Genomic DNA, 16266 nt, shown 5'->3' on the forward strand with positions numbered 1-16266 from the left:
AGTGTGGCCCTCACCTGAATTTCTGCATGTGCAGCGGCCCCTCGAGGACGAGCTCCTGCCTGGGCCCCTCAGCCAGGTGTTCCCGGCTCCTGGCACAATATACGTGTGGATGCACCCTTAATGCCATCCTGCTCCCCAGCGCAGGCGGGACGCCCTGTCGCAAGCAGGATCGCACAGCCACTGTGACCGCCTTCACTGGTGGGCACACCCAACAGCCCCGGCCAACGAAGGCCACCTGAGTGAGGATCCACGTGAGGCCTCTTTGAGAGGCCTGGAGTTGAAATTCCTCCGCCCTCATTCACGAGTCCTGCTCCCCCGGTGACCCCAGTGTTGACTCGATTCTTTCTCCCTGGAACTTGCCACAGTTGACGTATCCGTTCACGGCTCTGGGGTTAAAGAGGAGGAACCAACATGTGGCTCCAGGCACTTGCTTTGCTTTACGCGCCACGCAAAGGCTTTAGAGAGGCCAACGCTCTACAGAAGAGCGCATGATCACAGGGCGACTGCTGGATGCATTTTCATGAAGTGCCCGTGACCGTATAACCAGCATCGAGTTCCAGAAACAGAACTGGATGAAAACCCTCGTTTCCTGCCTCTGTCCCTCCATCAGGCACCATAAGGAGCCAAGGCCAAAGAGAAGTGGTGTCCGGGTTTGTAAGCCTCCGTGTTAGTTTTACCTGCTTTGGAACTTGGTGAATATGAAATCCTGCATGTCTGCTTTGGCGTCTGGCTTCTTGTCTCTACTCTGTGCTTGGGAGATCGCCCCCTGCTGTGGCCCACTGTCGTGCGTGCTTCGCTCTCATAGTCGTATACTTGCCTACTGACGAATAGTCCACACTTGACGCTTGATGGACATCAGGGCTCTTTCTGGCGGTTGTCTACCCCCGGAGAGCACTGCGGGGAAGAGTCTGTCCTCTTGAGGTGAGAGTGCGTCAGTTCTAGGTGGTAACGCGGCGTCCTACGATGCAGATGTTTGGCTTTCACAGATGTTGCTGAAGAATTTTCCAGGCCACTAGTACCTGTTTATCCTCCAAAGGAGTGTGTGCACTTCAAAACCTTTGCCACCACATGAGTGGTCACCTGTGAATGTTCAGTGGTGCCTTTTGGTGTTACTGCGTCGTGGTTTCGTGTTGCATTTCCACCGATACAACGATGTTGGGCATCTTTCCAAATATTTATTAGCCACTGGGATATCGTTTTCTGGTAAACAGCCTTCAAGTGTTTTGCTCACATTTCCACCCAATGATCTGCTAGTTCAGTTACTGATTTGTAGGATGAAGTTCACTCTATAAAGTGAACACAAGCCCCTCGGCACACAGTGTGGGAAGTGGTTGGTCTTCACCTGCCGTTTCCAGTTTCACAGTCGTATCGGTATCGTCTCGGGGCAGAGGTTGTGAATTTCTAAGGAATCCCATTTACAAGTCTTCCCACATGTGACGGCCACTAAATTGTTCAGTTTTCTTAAATTTGTCATTACCCACGGATACAAAGATATTCTACCTTTCCCTTTGAAAAGAATAAAAAAAACCCGTCTCTTCTGTTATCTACATATTTATTGTATTATTATTTTTAAAAGATTTTATTTACTCATGAGACACACACAGAGAGAGCGAGAGGCAGAGACCCAGGCAGAGGGAGAAGCAGACTCCATGCGGGGAGCCCGACGTGGGACTCGATCCCGCGTCTCCAGGATCTTGCCCTGGACGATGGCAGGCGTGAAACCGTTGAGCCACCCAGGGATCCCTTAGAAAGTGGTCTCAACTATCATCTTTAAAAGGTGTTTAAATTCAATTTAGGTAACATATACCGTGTGATTGGTTTCAGAGATAGAATGCAATGATTCGTCAGATGCATGTGACAACCGGTGCTCATTACAGCAAGCGTGCTCCTCAATGTCCATGACCCAGTAAGCACACGTCTCCACCCTCCTCCCCTGCAAGAACCCTCGGTCTGTTTCCTTCATTCAAAGTCCCTTATGGTTTTGTTTTCATCTTATTGTGTTCTTCCTTCCCTTTCCCTATGTTCATGTGTTTTGTTTCTTAAATTCCACAAATGAAGGAGATCCTATGGCATTTGTCTTTCTCGGACTTATTTCGCTCAGCATGATACCCTCTAGTTGCATCCGCGCCCTGGCCAATGGCAAGAGTTCGTTCTTTCTGATGGCTGAGTAACACTCCACTCTGTATAGCGACCACATCCTCTTTATCCATCCCATCTGGGCTCTTTCCATAGTTCGGGTCTTGTGGACACTGCTGCTCTAAACACTGGGGTCCACGTGCCCCTTCAAATCACTGTTCGTATTCTTTGCGCAAGTAGGTACCTAGTAGCCCCTTGTTCTTTTGAGTTTTACGTGGAGATCTACAAAGCGAGAGAGAGAGAAAGAGAGGCAGAGACACAGGCAGAGGGAGAAGCAGGCTCCATGCGCCGGGAGCCCGACGTGGGATTCGATCCCGGGTCTCCAGGATCGCGCCCTGGGCCAAAGGCAGGCGCTAAACCGCTGCGCCACCCAGGGAATCCCTTTTTTTTTTTTTTTTTTTTTAAGATTTTATTTAGTTATTCATGAGAGGCACAGAGAGAGAGAGAGAGAGAGAGAGAGAGAGAGAGACAGGCAGAGGGAGAAGGAGGCTCCATGCAGAGAGCCTGACGTGGGACTCGATCCTGGCACACGCCAAACTGCTGAGCCACCCAGGGGGCCCCCATTCCTCGTTTGTGAACGGCTTTATGCATATCTTCTGTAGCAGAGTTCACAAACAAGAGCCCGCAGGACAACCCAGTCCACCAGCTGTATCTATCAGTAAAGATTTGTTGGAACAAAGGAACCATGGGTATGTTTACTCGTCCTCTCTGGCTGCTTCCATGGCCTCAGAGGCAGTGCTGGGTACTTGCAACGAAGACCAGGTGGCTTTCCAAGCTGACACGTTTGCTCTCTGATCCTTTACAGAGACTTCGTCCAGCTCGGGTGTAGAGCTGTAGCAAGCTTTGTCACTTTGCTGCAGCACCTAGACTCTATGGCGAGAGATGTGTTAAGGACAATCACACTGTGACTGTGGATCTACTTACAGATCTACTTACAGTTCCCAAATCCTATGGAGGATTTTCTGTTACTTCATCCTGTTACGGGGCACGTGTGCATCTACACAGAGGTTTTATCCAGGTTTTCTTACCCCTTCCTCTCTGTGCAGTGTTGCCTATCACACCTGTAACGCTCTCGTATTAATGTTCGCCTTGCTTCTGTGTGGGCTTAAGAGCTTTCCCCTGCCAATATTTAAGTTGTACACTGTGTTTATATATGTTTTGCAAACTTTTTTACATTCTCATTTTAAAGTACATCTCTAGGGGCAGCCCGGGTGGCTCAGCGGTTTGGCGCTGCCTTCAGCCCAGGGCGTGATCCTGGAGACCCGGGATCGAGTCCCACGTCGGGCTCCCTGCATGGAGCCTGCTTTTTCCCTCTGCCTGTGTCTCCTCCTCTCTCTCTCTGTCATGAAAAAATAAAATATTTTTCTAAAAGCACATCTGTATGAAGCAGAATATCTTTTGCTGATTCTGAAACTCTTGGGTTTTTAATTGTATCTATTTTATTATTAACATAAATAATAACAGGTTAGATTCTAAATTGCTTTTCCATTCAACATTATACTTTTGATAATGTAGATTCCTAGCACTTGCAGGAAATACCTAAAGATCCCGTGTAGCTTTACTCAGTCACTTCCATGGTAACATCTTGCAAGACCACAGTGCAGTATCCCAAGCAGGACACTGGCTTCCAAAATAGTAAAGAAAAAAGACCGTTTTATCACCACACTCGTCCCTCATATGAACGCACTGACGTCTTTCCCAGCAAGATGCCCCGCCAGGGACTCCCCTACCCACGTGCACAAGACGCTGGTCTCAGTTGGTCATTTCTAGAATGGTCTCTAACAGGGAACATGGATTGTCACCTCTGTAGGTGGCTGCTTCTCCTTCAGTGTCATCCTCCAGACACGCATTCAGGTTGATGGATCGATACCCGCTTTTTACTGCCGAGGAACACCCTCGGGGTGGATGTACCATGGTTTCTTTACCCTTTAGGCACTGAAGAGCAGCCAGGATGTTTCCAGGGGTGACATGTTACCGATAAAGCAGTTGCGAGAAACCATGTGTTGTTTTATTTAATTACTCCGGGGAAAATACTCAGAAGTGCAACCTGGGAGAATGTATGGAGCTGCAGATTTAGTTTTTAAGAAACAAGACTGCGCTCCCCACCTTGGCTGCCCCATTTTTCACTGCCACTGGCAATGTATGAAAACCACGTTTCTTTACCACCCTGGCCAGCATTTGCTGTGGTCACTATTTTTCACTTTGGCCACTCTGATGCCCAACCTCGAATTGTGGTTTTCAATGGTCATCTCCCTACCGGCCAAAGATGTTGAAACCCTGCTCGTGGGTTCATCTGCGACGCGCGAACCCACGTCGGTGAAACGTCTCTTCATCTCTTTGCCCTTGCTCTCGGGAGGCTGTCTGCATTTCTGCTGTTGAGTTGTGAGACTTCTGTATACACCCAAGACCTGTGTTTCGTCAGGTACGTCGTTTGCATACTTTCCCTCCCGGTCCGTAGCTTTGCCTTTCCCTCCTCTGAACAGGACCTCCTTCCACACAGAAGTATCTACAGTTGGTGACATCTCACGTCCCCAGGTCCCTGTTTGTAGGTCATCCTTTGCATCAAGGTTACCCACGCTTTGAGTAGCCGGAGAGGCCAAAGGTTCTCTCCTATGCGCTGTCTTTTTCTTGTGGTTTTAGATATCTGCATTTTACATTTAGCTCATGCAGCCCTTTGAGGTATTTGTTGTATGATTTGAGATTTAGGGCAAGGTTCACTTTTGCCAGATCGAGCTGAAAGGCTCTATTTCCCCAGCATCCGTGTCTGCGTCGTTGCGCGATATCATGTGGGTAAATCTGTGTGGAACTCGTTCTGGGGTCTCTCGGTTGGGTTCTGTAGACTGGTCATTCCAGCCACGGATACACCGATGAGTCTGAGTGTGGGGCCATCTCAGTGTCTGAGGTTCGGAAGTGTTCTGTAGAGGTCTTTGGTTTACTTGCACAACCCCGAAGTCAGAAAGTCACATGAAGGAGAAAATATCCGAGCGTTGCAGCCCTCTGAAGGCTCTCGTAAATTCTCTGCGTTGGCGTCCACCAGGGTCACGTAGGACGAGCGAGCCCCCGAAGCCCTCGGGGATGAGTTATTAAACGCAGGTGTTTTAGCTTCCATGAGTGCGGGAGGAGCTGAGAGACGGACGAGTCTCAACGGCAGGCTGGTGATCAGAAGGCCAGTCCGGAACCAGGTCTACCCAAAGCTCAGGCTGGGGGGCGAGGGAAAGAGCCCACGGGGCAGGAAAATACGGACGCCACGCTTCTCTGCCCTCCCGTTCCGGCCCACCCAGAGGAACTCCTCTGGAGACTCTCTGAAGTGCTCGTCCACACACCTGTCGCCTATGCAGGCCAGCAGCCAAGCAACTACCGCGCTCTTAGGAACCGCTCCTGGTCTAGAGGCCCAGCAACGGGGATGGTGGGCTGGATACGGAGCAGGACGAAGCGAGGAAGGCTGGAGTCCCCTGGCGTCCACCACTGCGTGAGACCACAACGAGCTCCCAGAGCATCGGCCTCTCTTCCCTGAGCCCTGCCGGCCTCAGGCGAGCTCTCTCTGGGCCAAGCATACCCCAGAGCCATAGAGGGTGAGGTGCGGGGAAAGAGAGTCCCCAGCCCCCGGGAGCAGTCATCCCACCTCGGCCACGCACGACTCCCCGGGTCTCCCAGACAGGCCGCCGTAGCGCGGCCCTGGTGGTGGTCCTTCTCCTTCTGTGATGCAAGGGCCTGACAAGCCGTGGGTGCCAAGCCCCCTGCTGCAAAGCCAGTTTACTTTTACCCGGAGTAAACCAACCCCCAGGCGCTGACCAGGTGAAGAGCCAGCACCCACACACCCACGCCACCCGAGGCTCCTCTGCTTTCGAGATCTTGGTTGGGTCCGGAGGTGATCACTCGGGTCTCCTGGTTTTCCTCTCCCGCGTTCTCAACTCCTCTCCTTCTGGTTTAGCTGCGCCGGTGAATGATGTGCCCGAGAATCCCTAGGTCCCCCGCCTCGACCCCAAGAAAAGCAGAACCCCAAGCCCGTGCGGTTCCTCTGCTCCCCAGGACTTGGACGTGCGCCTCCAGGCCGCCCTGCCAGCTCTAGGACTTGTAAGCGCCGGGCCCTAGCGTTCCGAGGTTTCCCGATGGCCCCCGCTGAGGGCGCCCTGCAATCCCGTTAAGAACCATGGGGCCGTTCCGGCCACGTCACCACCCATTCACAGGCCGAGACCCGCACAGGACAGGTGCCCGGTGCAGGGACAGAGGCCGGATTCGAGCTCCTACCTGAGTCCCCAGTGGGCAGATGCCCGCGAGGTACGGCAGTTGGCACAACCCTGAGGGAGCAGCAAGAGGACTGTTCTGCAGGAGGCTCGGGACACAGAAGGGCAGGGGATGATGTGGAGGGACGCTGGGGGGCACAGGGCCTGGGGACACGCCCTGAGCAGGGCCACACACTAGGCCTCTAGGCCCGGTGCAGAGACAGAACCGATTGGTTCCCGGGGCTCAAACTGACAAAATCAGAAGGCGTGAGAAAGCAGTACTTACGGATAGAGATGGTCAAACAGCGCCGGATGTGATAGGGACACGTCCTAATTTGAGGACAGTTGAAATTGTTGATATCCCAGCAATCGTGGCATTTCAAACTATAGGTCCCTGGAAGAGACTCAGCAGCATCAGGCTCAGGCTCCACGTACAACTTCCCCCGACCCCAACCCCGGGCCCCGGACCCCGTACCCCGGACCCCTACCCCCTGCCTGAGAGGACGTCTGCTCTGGCAGGGATTAGCTTCCAGCAGGGGCCAGGCGGTGTTCCTGTCCCCAGAGGCCGGGACACGCAACCCTGTGCTCTGCACACAGGCTTCGTCTGTCCCAGGAGGCCTGACAGTCACAAGAGGCCGTGTGCCCCCAGCCCCCCATGTGCCTGGACTCAGCCACCTCCGCCGGCTCTGGCTAGAATCGCCCCCCTGACCCTCTGGAGCTCAGGGGCACTCAGTCCACCCCGTGCCACCGAGGGCATGACGAAGGACCTCCCTGCTGGCTAAGGTGACAAGGTCCTCTCGAATCCTTTCCCTGACTCTGGAGGACACTAAATTCTTGTCGCCTCCAACCCCGCAAGAGGCTCTGACACTCACAAGCGGACACGGATTCGTTTTGATTGCTGACCAAGGGCAACCCGACGGCGAGGAGCAAGGTCCAGAAGAGCATCGTTTCCTGCAGGGACTGGAACCTACGACGAGGAGACAGTGCACGTGTGGGCAGCTCCGCGGGGGCCGAGAGCACCTCCCGGGGTGCGTGTGTGCAGGGTGCAGGGTGCAGGGCTCCCGGGAGGGTCAGCAGCCGGCAGCAGCACCAGCCACCTGCGCGCAGCTCTCCGCCGCCTCCCCACCTGCACCTGCCTCCCTGCAGACCCACAGCACTGCCTCTCCCCACTGCCGGGCCCTCCAGGGGACGCCCCCTCCCCTCCACCCGCAGAGCTGAGCCCACGCAGCCCGCTTCTGGTGCTGCCCCTGCCCCGGGCTCCCTGAGGCCCCCGATGATTCCCCTTCTGTCCCGTCACCCTCGGGAGCACCATGGGCACCGGCGGGGCGCCGTGCACCCAGCTATTTCCTGTTCTGCCAGCATGCGCACACCCAAGGGACGGGAGGTGAGTGCAGCGTGGACAGCGCAGGCCTCACTTGCATAGGATCAGCAGTGCGCCCCGGGAACCTCCTGCCACTCCAGTGCCTGCACACGATCAGCGGACCCCGAGGTGCACATTGGGGACGGCTGAGCCCCCACAGCAGAGCCTCAGGGGCAAGGGTGCTGGTCGGGAATCACTGACCTCCAGCGGGGGGGGGGGGGGGGGGGGGGGGGGGGGGCCTAAGTCTCTGGGAGTGACCCTGAGTCATGTGGGGGCACGTGACTAGGTTAGGACCTGCCCATCGGAGGAGGGCGCCCGGCAGCTGGGGCCCATCAGGGGAGGGCACAGGGGGGTGGGGCCCGTCGGGGTATGGGAGCCAGAACTGGGAGGTGGGGCCCGTCGGGGGAGGCGACACGGGGGGTGGGGTCCGGTCGTGGGAGGCGACCCGGGCGTTGGGGCCCGTCGTGGGAGTCCACCCGTGGGTTGGGGCCCGTCGGGGGAGGGTACCGGGGGGTGGGGCGGTGGGGGGAGGCGACCCGGGGGTGGGGCCGTCGGGGGAGGGGCTCCGGGGGGTGGGGCCCGTCGGGGGGAGGGGACCAGGGGGTGGGGCCATCGGGGGAGGGTACGGGGGTCGGGCCCGTCGGGGGAGGGTACCGGGGGGTGGGGCCGACGGGGGAGGCGACCCGGGGGGTGGGGCCAGTCGGGGGAGGCGACCCTCGGGGTGGGGCCAGTCAGTGGAGGGGACCCGGGGGGTTGGGCCGTCGGGCCCGGGGACCGGGAGTGGGGCCGTCGGAGGAGGGGACCGGGGAGTGGGGAGGGGACCCGGGGGTGGGGCCGTCGGGCTCGGGGACCGGGAGTGGGGCCGTCGGAGGGGACCGGGGAGTGGGGAGGGGACCCGGGGGTGGGGCCGTCGGGGGAGGGGACCGGGGGGTGGGGAGGGGACCCGGGGGTGGGGCCGTCGGGCTCGGGGACCGGGAGTGGGGCCGTCGGAGGAGGGGACCGGGGAGTGGGGAGGGGACCCGGGGGTGGGGCCGTCGGGGGAGGGGCCCCGAGGGGTGGGGCCCGTCGGGGGGAGGGGACCCGGGGGTGGGGCCGTCGGGGGAGGGGACCGGGGGGTGGGGAGGGGACCCGGGGGTGGGGCCGTCGGGCTCGGGGACCGGGAGTGGGGCCGTCGGAGGAGGGGACCGGGGAGTGGGGAGGGGACCCGGGGGTGGGGCCGTCGGGGGAGGCGACCCGAGGGGTGGGGCCGTCGGGGGAGGGGACCGGGGGGTGGGGAGGGGACCCGGGGGTGGGGCCGTCGGGCTCGGGGACCGGGAGTGGGGCCGTCGGAGGGGACCGGGGAGTGGGGAGGGGACCCGGGGGTGGGGCCGTCGGGGGAGGGGACCGGGGGGTGGGGAGGGGACCCGGGGGTGGGGCCGTCGGGGGAGGGCGCCCGGTAGGTTGGCGCGCTCCGTGGACCCTCAAGACCGTCCCGCCGTCCCCCCCGCCCCCCGCAGCCCCTGCTCCTCCCGCGCACACGCGGCCCCAAGGCGACCTTCCAGAACCTTCGGAGGCTCGGCCGCCACCCGCGAGCGCGACGACGCTCAGGCCCACACTGCGCTCCCCCGGCGGCGCGTCCCCTCGGGGTCTCCGGCCGCTCGAGTCCCGCCAGGCCCTGCGCCGCTGCGCACGCGCCCTGGGCCGAGGCCTTCTAGAAGGGTCCGCGGGCAGGACGCCCCGCCCCCGCCCCCGCCCCCGCCCCCGGCAGGTTCCGTTCCAGAAGGTTCCCGGAGGTCCTGGGCTGAGCCCCCGGGGCTGGCAGCGCGACGTCCCTGACAGCAGGTGCGGTGCGGGCGGCGCGGCCGCGGGTTCCAGAAGGTTCTGGCGTGGGCGGGGCTCCGCGGCGGCGTGCACCCGCCCCCGGCCCTGGCCTGCTTCCGCGTGTCGTGCTCTGGGCCGTGGCGCTCGCGCTCCGGGCCGTGCTGTGCGCCCGCTCCCGGGGCCGCCCCTGCGCCGCCTCCGCCGGGCTCTGCTAGGAAGGCGGGGCCGCCGTCCCGCCCGGGCTGGGGACACGCACGACCGCGGGGCCGCCGTCCCGCCCGGGCTGGGGACACGCACGACCGCGGGGCCGCCATCCCGCCCGGGCGGCGCTGCCCAGACCCCGTCGTGCGGCGCGTGGAGGGTCCGTTCCTGCAGGTGCAGGTTCCAGGGGCGCACGCCTTGGCTACGAGCCTCGCCGCGGGTCACCGCGCCGGGGCTTGCGGGCTGCCTGACGCGAGGGGCAGCGCGGCTCCCCTTCCCGGGTCCTCGCCGTCCTCTGCCTGGGTCTGGGCGCCGCGTTCCTTCACGTTTGCACCTCGACTCGCTGCCGTGTGCACGTGCCGGGCTGGGTGCCGGCGCGTGTGCGGGCCTCTCGGTGTCGGTTTCGGCCGCGGCACCCGGCGTGGTGGCTCGGCTTCCACCGTCGTCAGGGTCGTGTCGCTCAGGAGGAGCGCTGGAAAGCCCTTGGCGGTTGACGTGCCGCTAGGACTACAGGGGGTTCTTCTGGGCCCTTCTCTGCTCCTCCCCGGGCCTTGCAACGGCCCTGTGTTGCTCAGGAGCACGGGCCCGCACGCGTGGGGTGATCTGTGTTCTCAATTTCCGTCTTGGGGTCGCTCTGGGGAGATGGCTGTGACGTGGCTTCAGGCTCCCCGGGTCCCCGTGGCTGTGAGTCCACTGAGGCGCCGTGGGCAGCGTTGCTCGTGTCCGCCACGGTGGTTGTGGGCTCCAGACCTCGCTGTGACTCGCAGACCTTCCGTCTGCACACCCACGGTACACGGGTTCTCACGCATCGTCTGCTTTCTTTTCTTTGGCGCTCTGCGGGTCCCGATCCTGGTCCCTTCCCGTCGCTTGTCCCGTGACGGGGACGTCTCTGTTGTAGAGGTCTTGTCCTCCCGCTGCCTTGGCCTCTGGAAGCTGTTTCCTTGGCTCCGGGCTCGCCTGGTCTTCCGGCTGACAGTGGGCCCGCGGTGGGCGTTAATAGGCCGTGGGGGAGACGGGCCCTGAGCGTGAGGCTTCGCGTGCCGGGCCCTGGGACCGGGACTCTGTGGGATGTCAGCTGTAGCTCTAGTGCCCTTAGGTGTCACGTCCCTGAGCGAGCCGGTTTGTGCGTCCGGTTTCGGCTCACATCTTCCCCAGGCCTCGCTCCCAGGACGGAGGGTGTGTTCTGTGGCACTCGCAGCTGCTGTCCTTTCAAAAGAAGAAGAAAGGGCTTGGTGGCCAAGTGCCCGAGGCTGGTCGTGGGCTCTTGGGCGCGGGGGACTCCCGGGCACTGCTGTTCACAGCCCGCCTCCAGCACTTGGGCACAATTGCATGTGAGCGCTGCTCCCGGCCTCAGGCTCCGGCAGCTTCTGCTGCAGGTAAGGGGCTTTCGGGGCTCGTCGCGGGCTGCACCTCGCTCACGGGATTGGGCGCTGTCAGTTCTGTGACCCCAGTTCTCCGAGGGGCCTAGAGCTGTGTTTGGTTTTCGGTTCGGCCAGTGTTTTCTTCTGGGAACGATGGTGCCCAGCTCCCAACGGGTAGGGCTCCATGCTTCCGGCTGCCGCCTCCTGGGGGGCGGGGGGGGGGGGAGATCATGGAAGTAAGGAAGGGACCCGGAGACAGGAGAGGGGGACAGGCTCACTGCCTGCAAACGGCCATGATTCATTGGGTGACCAGGAAGGATACGGCTCCATGGGGAAGTGACAAACGGGGAGTAGAGTCAGTCGGGCAACAGGGAGAAGGAAAGTTGCTTCAAAAGATCTACGTGTGAAGGTAAAACCGCACCAAAAGTACAGAATTGAGCTATCAAAAGAAACGTTCAAAAGAACAGGGACAGGGACGCCTGGGTGGCTCTTCGGTTGGACATCCTGCCTTAGGCTCAGGTCGTGATCCCAGGTCTGGGGATCGAGGCCCGCGTCGGGCTCCCTGCAGGACCTGCTTCTCCCCCTGCCTGTGTTTCTGCTTCTCTGTGTCTCTCACGAATAGATAAATAAAATCTTAAAAAAAATAAAATAAAAGAGCAGGGGCAGCGCGTCACTCACATACCCAGCCACTGCTTGTATTAGGATCAGTAGGGTGAGAACCCCAACGTGGAGAGTGTCCCTGAGGGAGTCGAAAACAAAGGACCCATCCTTTGAGGAAAGTCAGTGGCTTCACTTTCTGGTGCCGCGGTTGGGCACGTGGGGCCGGGCCTGGGTGGCTGCTGTGCTGGGGGCGGGGGTGGTGTCAGGGGGCAGGGCTGGGAGTGGTCGGGTTGGGGCCGGATCCGGGATCTGGTTGGCATGGACGGTCGGGCATATACCAGCTTGCCAGCCCAGGGGATGCGCCAGGAGGTGCCCGCCGTCCCAGGAAGACCACCCGGCCACCCGTGGCCCTGGGGTGGACACAGAGGCAGCCAAGCGTAGTAACCCTGGGACCCCAGAGCTGACCACGTGTGCCCGCTCCTTGCGTCCAGGCCCAGGCACCGCGGGAAATGATGATCCTCCTTGCTTTGCTCCTGCTCGTGGACCTGCTGAGGGTGGAGACAAATGTCACCGTGTCAGGAACACAGGGTAAGGCTGGGTCCCTCGGCCTCCTGCTGTGAGGAGGCAGGCCATGATGAGTCTGGGACACAGGGTGGCCACCCGGCCAGTCGCCCCCACAGCCCCAGCTGGTTCTGGACGGGAAGAGCACAGGCAGCTGGGAGCAGGACAGCGTCAGGAGAGTGGCCCACAGATAGGGACGCCTGATGGGGCAGCCTCTTAGTGTTGGGCCCCCCGCCAAGGGGGGGCAGGCGTAGTCATGGCCGGAATCCCGGTGTCCTCCCCAGCACCCCGTGGTCCCCGCGGTGTCCCCTCACACTGTCTTCCTGGGAGCCATCGGGGGAGCCAAGCCCACCTGGTCCTTCTGGGACCCTCCAGCGTTGTCTCGGAGGACTGGCACCGCCGCGAGAGGTTGACCGGCTCTCTCCTGGGAGTGGGTAACTGTCCTCATAGTGACCCAACAGTAGGCAACGGCATGGGGGCCAGGGTGCAGGCCCCGGGGGTCGAGGAGGGTGCAGCGGGTGCTGGAGGCGGTTAGCTGGGCCGGGAGGCCAGTGGGGAGGGCCCGCGAGAGCAGACGGCCAGTCTCGCGAGCCGCTGAGCATGAGACGCCAGGCCTGTGAGTGTGGGGAGCATGCTTGTGCGGGAAGGCGTGCGTGCGCAGGCTGCGGTGAGGCTGTGCGGGTGCAGTGCTGTGTGTGTGTGCGTGTGTGTGTGGCCGTGCATGGTGTCTGGGTGTGGGTTAGCCTGGGGGAGGCGGAGGGAACCCCAGGAGAGAAGACCGAGGACTCGGACCCACTGGTTGTGGTCACGTGGAGGAGGGAGGGGATGGTGGGCGTTCACCTCGTAGGATTGGAGACTGGAACGTTCCACTTCGTGTTCATTTCCCCTTTCAGGCCTGCTGAGGTGTCATGTTTGTGAGAAGGAGCATAGTTTCAAATGCCAGAATCCAACAGAATGTCCGGAGGGAATACACTTGTGTGCCTCTATTGCCCTGAGTGAGTATCTCAGTTCATTTTGGGGTTTGCTGGCAGATCAGTAATAACCTGCAGGAACTAGGGTATGTCATGTTTTTCTTCTCAAGGAATAACTAATCAAAAGTCACGTTTAAAAAAAATTGGATTAAAAAAAAAAACAATTGGAGAACAAGATCCTGTGACCAGGACTGGAAGGAAGCAGGTGGCCGAGGAGACCAGCTTGCGGAGGACCAGTGCCACCCCGGGGTCGACCCCCAAGAGTGGGAAAGAGGAAATAGTGGGTGGAGGAAGAAAGCAGCAGAGGTGTATTTGTGTCCATTTTTATTTTGCTAAGCATTTACTTAAGTACCCGAGAGAGGGAGAGGGAGAAGGAGAGGGAGAGGAAGCTCAGGTGGTGCATGCACCTGGGCAGGGGCACAGGGAGAGAGAGTCCCAAGCCGACTCTGCTGAGCCTGGAGCCCAACACGGGGCCCGACCTCTCGACGCCGAGATCAGGAGCTGAGTCGAAACAGAGTCAGACGCTCAACAGTCTGAGCCGCCAGGCGGCCTGACCTGTACTCATTTTTGAATGAACGATGTGTTAACGATGTCCCCTGTCCCTCGGAGAGTAGCTTTTACGTGAGAGCCACCGAGTAGGGCCGTGGGCTGCCGTATGTTCTGGAAGGAATGCGTGTGCTGGAAGATGTGTGGAGACCATCACTCAGTCGCGTGTGAATCCCCCAAGAGCCTCTGGCCACACGAAGCCCTTCCCCCCAAAGAGGAGTCTGGAGGCCGACACCCCAGGGCGTGGCCAGGTCAGGGCTCCCCAGATCAGAGGCAGTCTGGCAGCCGCTTCGGGAGGGCCCGCGCACATGCCCCGCGCAGACCTCACAGGCTCCTGGGGGGACGCGATGAGCACGAGGAACTGCCGATGAGGTGAAGCCAGAAGAGGGCCCCGCGGACAGTGCCGACCCTGCTGCCCGTGCAGGTGCACGGCGACAGCGCTGGCTCCCGGGCCCTGGGTGGCGGCTCGTCCAGAGGCCAGCGCTGAGCCCCGGGCAGTGGCGAGGACGGGCAAGAGTCCGAGCTCGAACGTGCGCCCGGGGTTTCAGAGGCCCGTGCACCTGGTAGTGAGAAGCTGAGGCCCAGGAGCCGGTAAGGTCCCAAAGGGAGAGCCCAGGCCCAGGCTCCCGGTGGGCGTGGACAGGCCGGGGGTGGGGGCACCTCTCGAGGCCACTCTGCAGCCAAGCCTCCCCCGCCCCCCGGAAGCACTCTGATCACAGAGGCCTGAGCCGATCTGCCTGGACGGTGGCTCCAGACTCCCCCCTGGATGGAGGGGCCTCTTTAACCAGAGCCTCTGAGCGGGGGCACCCCGAGTGGGTCAGGGCTGGGTGGGTACAGGCAGGAGGTGCTCTGGGGGACCTGCTTTCGATTCACGGCATTCATTTCTCTCTTTATTGTTGTTAGGAATGTTTGCCCGATACTACTACGTGTCGAAGCAGTGTGTTCGTTATTGCCCAATGAGTTCATCGAATCCTGCCAAAGAAAGGTCATTCGTTCTTCTGAAGCCCACACCGTTCCTCTACGTGAGATGCTGCGTGAGGGCCTTGTGTAATACTGACTCTCCAGAGCTCAATGAGACCGAAGCAAATTATTACAGAGAAAGCAGGAGCGCAAGCAACGTGAGGAGCAGCAGTGCCTGGCTGGTGCCCCTCCTCATGCTGTCCCCGGGGCTCGCGGGCCTCAGGTTGCCGTGACCCACAGAGCATGGCTCGGGCCCACCTTCTGCAGGTGGCACAGATGACGTGGACTCGCTGCTCATGCTTGGAACCTGTGGCATTAAACTTGTTTTCCGCCCACTGACTCACCGTCTGCCTCTGAGGGGCCTTAGGACGGGAGGCGGGGCCCACACCCAGTTGGCCAGAGCCCACAGCCTGCCTTGGGGTGAGTCCAAACCCTCTGACAGTGATCCCGCTGACGAGTGTGTCTCTGGGAACACCAGCCTTGTCACTTTTGATTTCTGACCCTCTTTCCTCGTCTTGGCCTTTGAGGGCGTCAGTGCTGGAGGAGGGGAGCCCGAGTGTCCCCTGTAAAGAGTAGTAGTCGCATGCTTCTGGGCTTCCTTGGGAGGGCCCAGGGCCAGGAAGACTGGATGATGTGGGCGTGAGAGCCCCAGGAGGGAAGGAGTCCCCGGCATGGGGTGGGGCCATCATCCCGGGACAGCCCTCCTCTGATGGCGGCACCCCCACAGCTGCTCACACCCAGCTCCCCCACCCGGACTCCAGGAGACGGAACATAGGGAATTCCATACAACGGACCTGGACCTGACCGGCAAGCGGCACTGGTGTGTGGGCTCACAGGGTCACGCCCGAGCATTCGTCCTACCTCTGCAGCTGGCGTGGCTTCAGCTGGCCCCGGGAGGGCCCGGGCTGGCGATGTCGTTCTCGGGCCAGTCGGGCCTCGGCCGGGATGGCCCCTTCCTCCCACCCCACCCCCAGCACTGGCTCAGAGGACACCCCCCAAGGCCTGCCTTCCCCAGAGGAGGCCTCCAGGAAGGGCCTGCCAGGGCGGTGGTCACAGGGAACAGCAGCCCCGACAGCCGCCTGCGTGCACACCAGCCAGGAGGCGTCCTCTGCCGGCATCTCCCTGTGGGAGCCGCTCCGTGGTTCCCTGGGCAGCTCGCATCCCTGGAGGCAGACTGTGTGGGGACAGGAAAGCTGGCCCGGGGCAGAGAACAGCCCTGCAGAGGCCACAAGTGCCCCGGGTGGTGGGGAGGGGATCACAGGGCAGGTCGGGCAGCGGGAGTGTCCCGCATGGCCTGGGCCCGGGCCGGTGTGGCTCCCGCCTGCCTCTGTCGCCCGAGGACACATGCCCGTGCACCCTCCGGGGTGAGGCACAGCACGCCTCGGCTTGCAGCCGGGGGGCCTGGCACTTCTGACTCCTCGGCCGCCCCACCCGGGGACTCCCTCAGGGAGGGTCAGGAGCAGGGAGCCGCTGCCTTGAGGCCAATTGGAAAACAGACTCAGATCCCACCGTCCCTGCTAAAACCCTCACGCGCCCTCCAACCTGCC

General features: G+C 61.0%; 1 protein-coding gene across 1 annotated transcript; it reads right to left on the reverse strand.

The window, feature by feature from the left end:
- Nucleotides 1–726: 726 nt before the first annotated feature.
- LOC125752367 (voltage-dependent P/Q-type calcium channel subunit alpha-1A-like) lies at nucleotides 727–15837 on the reverse strand. The gene is made up of 8 exons (XM_049093071.1): nucleotides 15581–15837; nucleotides 12253–12396; nucleotides 10865–11285; nucleotides 9254–10221; nucleotides 7232–7326; nucleotides 6646–6753; nucleotides 6385–6434; nucleotides 727–5601 (listed from the first exon to the last, which is right to left on the reverse strand). Exons 1-8 carry the CDS (start codon nucleotides 15835–15837, stop codon nucleotides 5491–5493), a joined length of 2154 nt encoding a protein of 717 aa, XP_048949028.1. The 3' UTR covers nucleotides 727–5490.
- Between the last annotated feature and the right edge of the window lie 429 nt (nucleotides 15838–16266).

Source organism: Canis lupus, chromosome 13, assembly GCF_003254725.2.
Source record: "Canis lupus dingo isolate Sandy chromosome 13, ASM325472v2, whole genome shotgun sequence".
NCBI lineage: Eukaryota > Metazoa > Chordata > Mammalia > Carnivora > Canidae > Canis > Canis lupus.

Coding starts and splice junctions, on each gene's coding strand:
- LOC125752367 (XM_049093071.1), bottom strand. CDS start 15,837: ATGCCGGCAGAGGACGCCTCCTGGCTGGTGTGCACGCAGGCGGCTGTC. Junction 7,327..9,253: donor GCCTCCGAAGGTTCTGGAAG/GTCGCCTTGGGG, acceptor TCCTCGTCGTAG/GTTCCAGTCCCTGCAGGAAA. Junction 6,754..7,231: donor AAACGAATCCGTGTCCGCTT/GTGAGTGTCAGA, acceptor AGTCTCTTCCAG/GGACCTATAGTTTGAAATGC.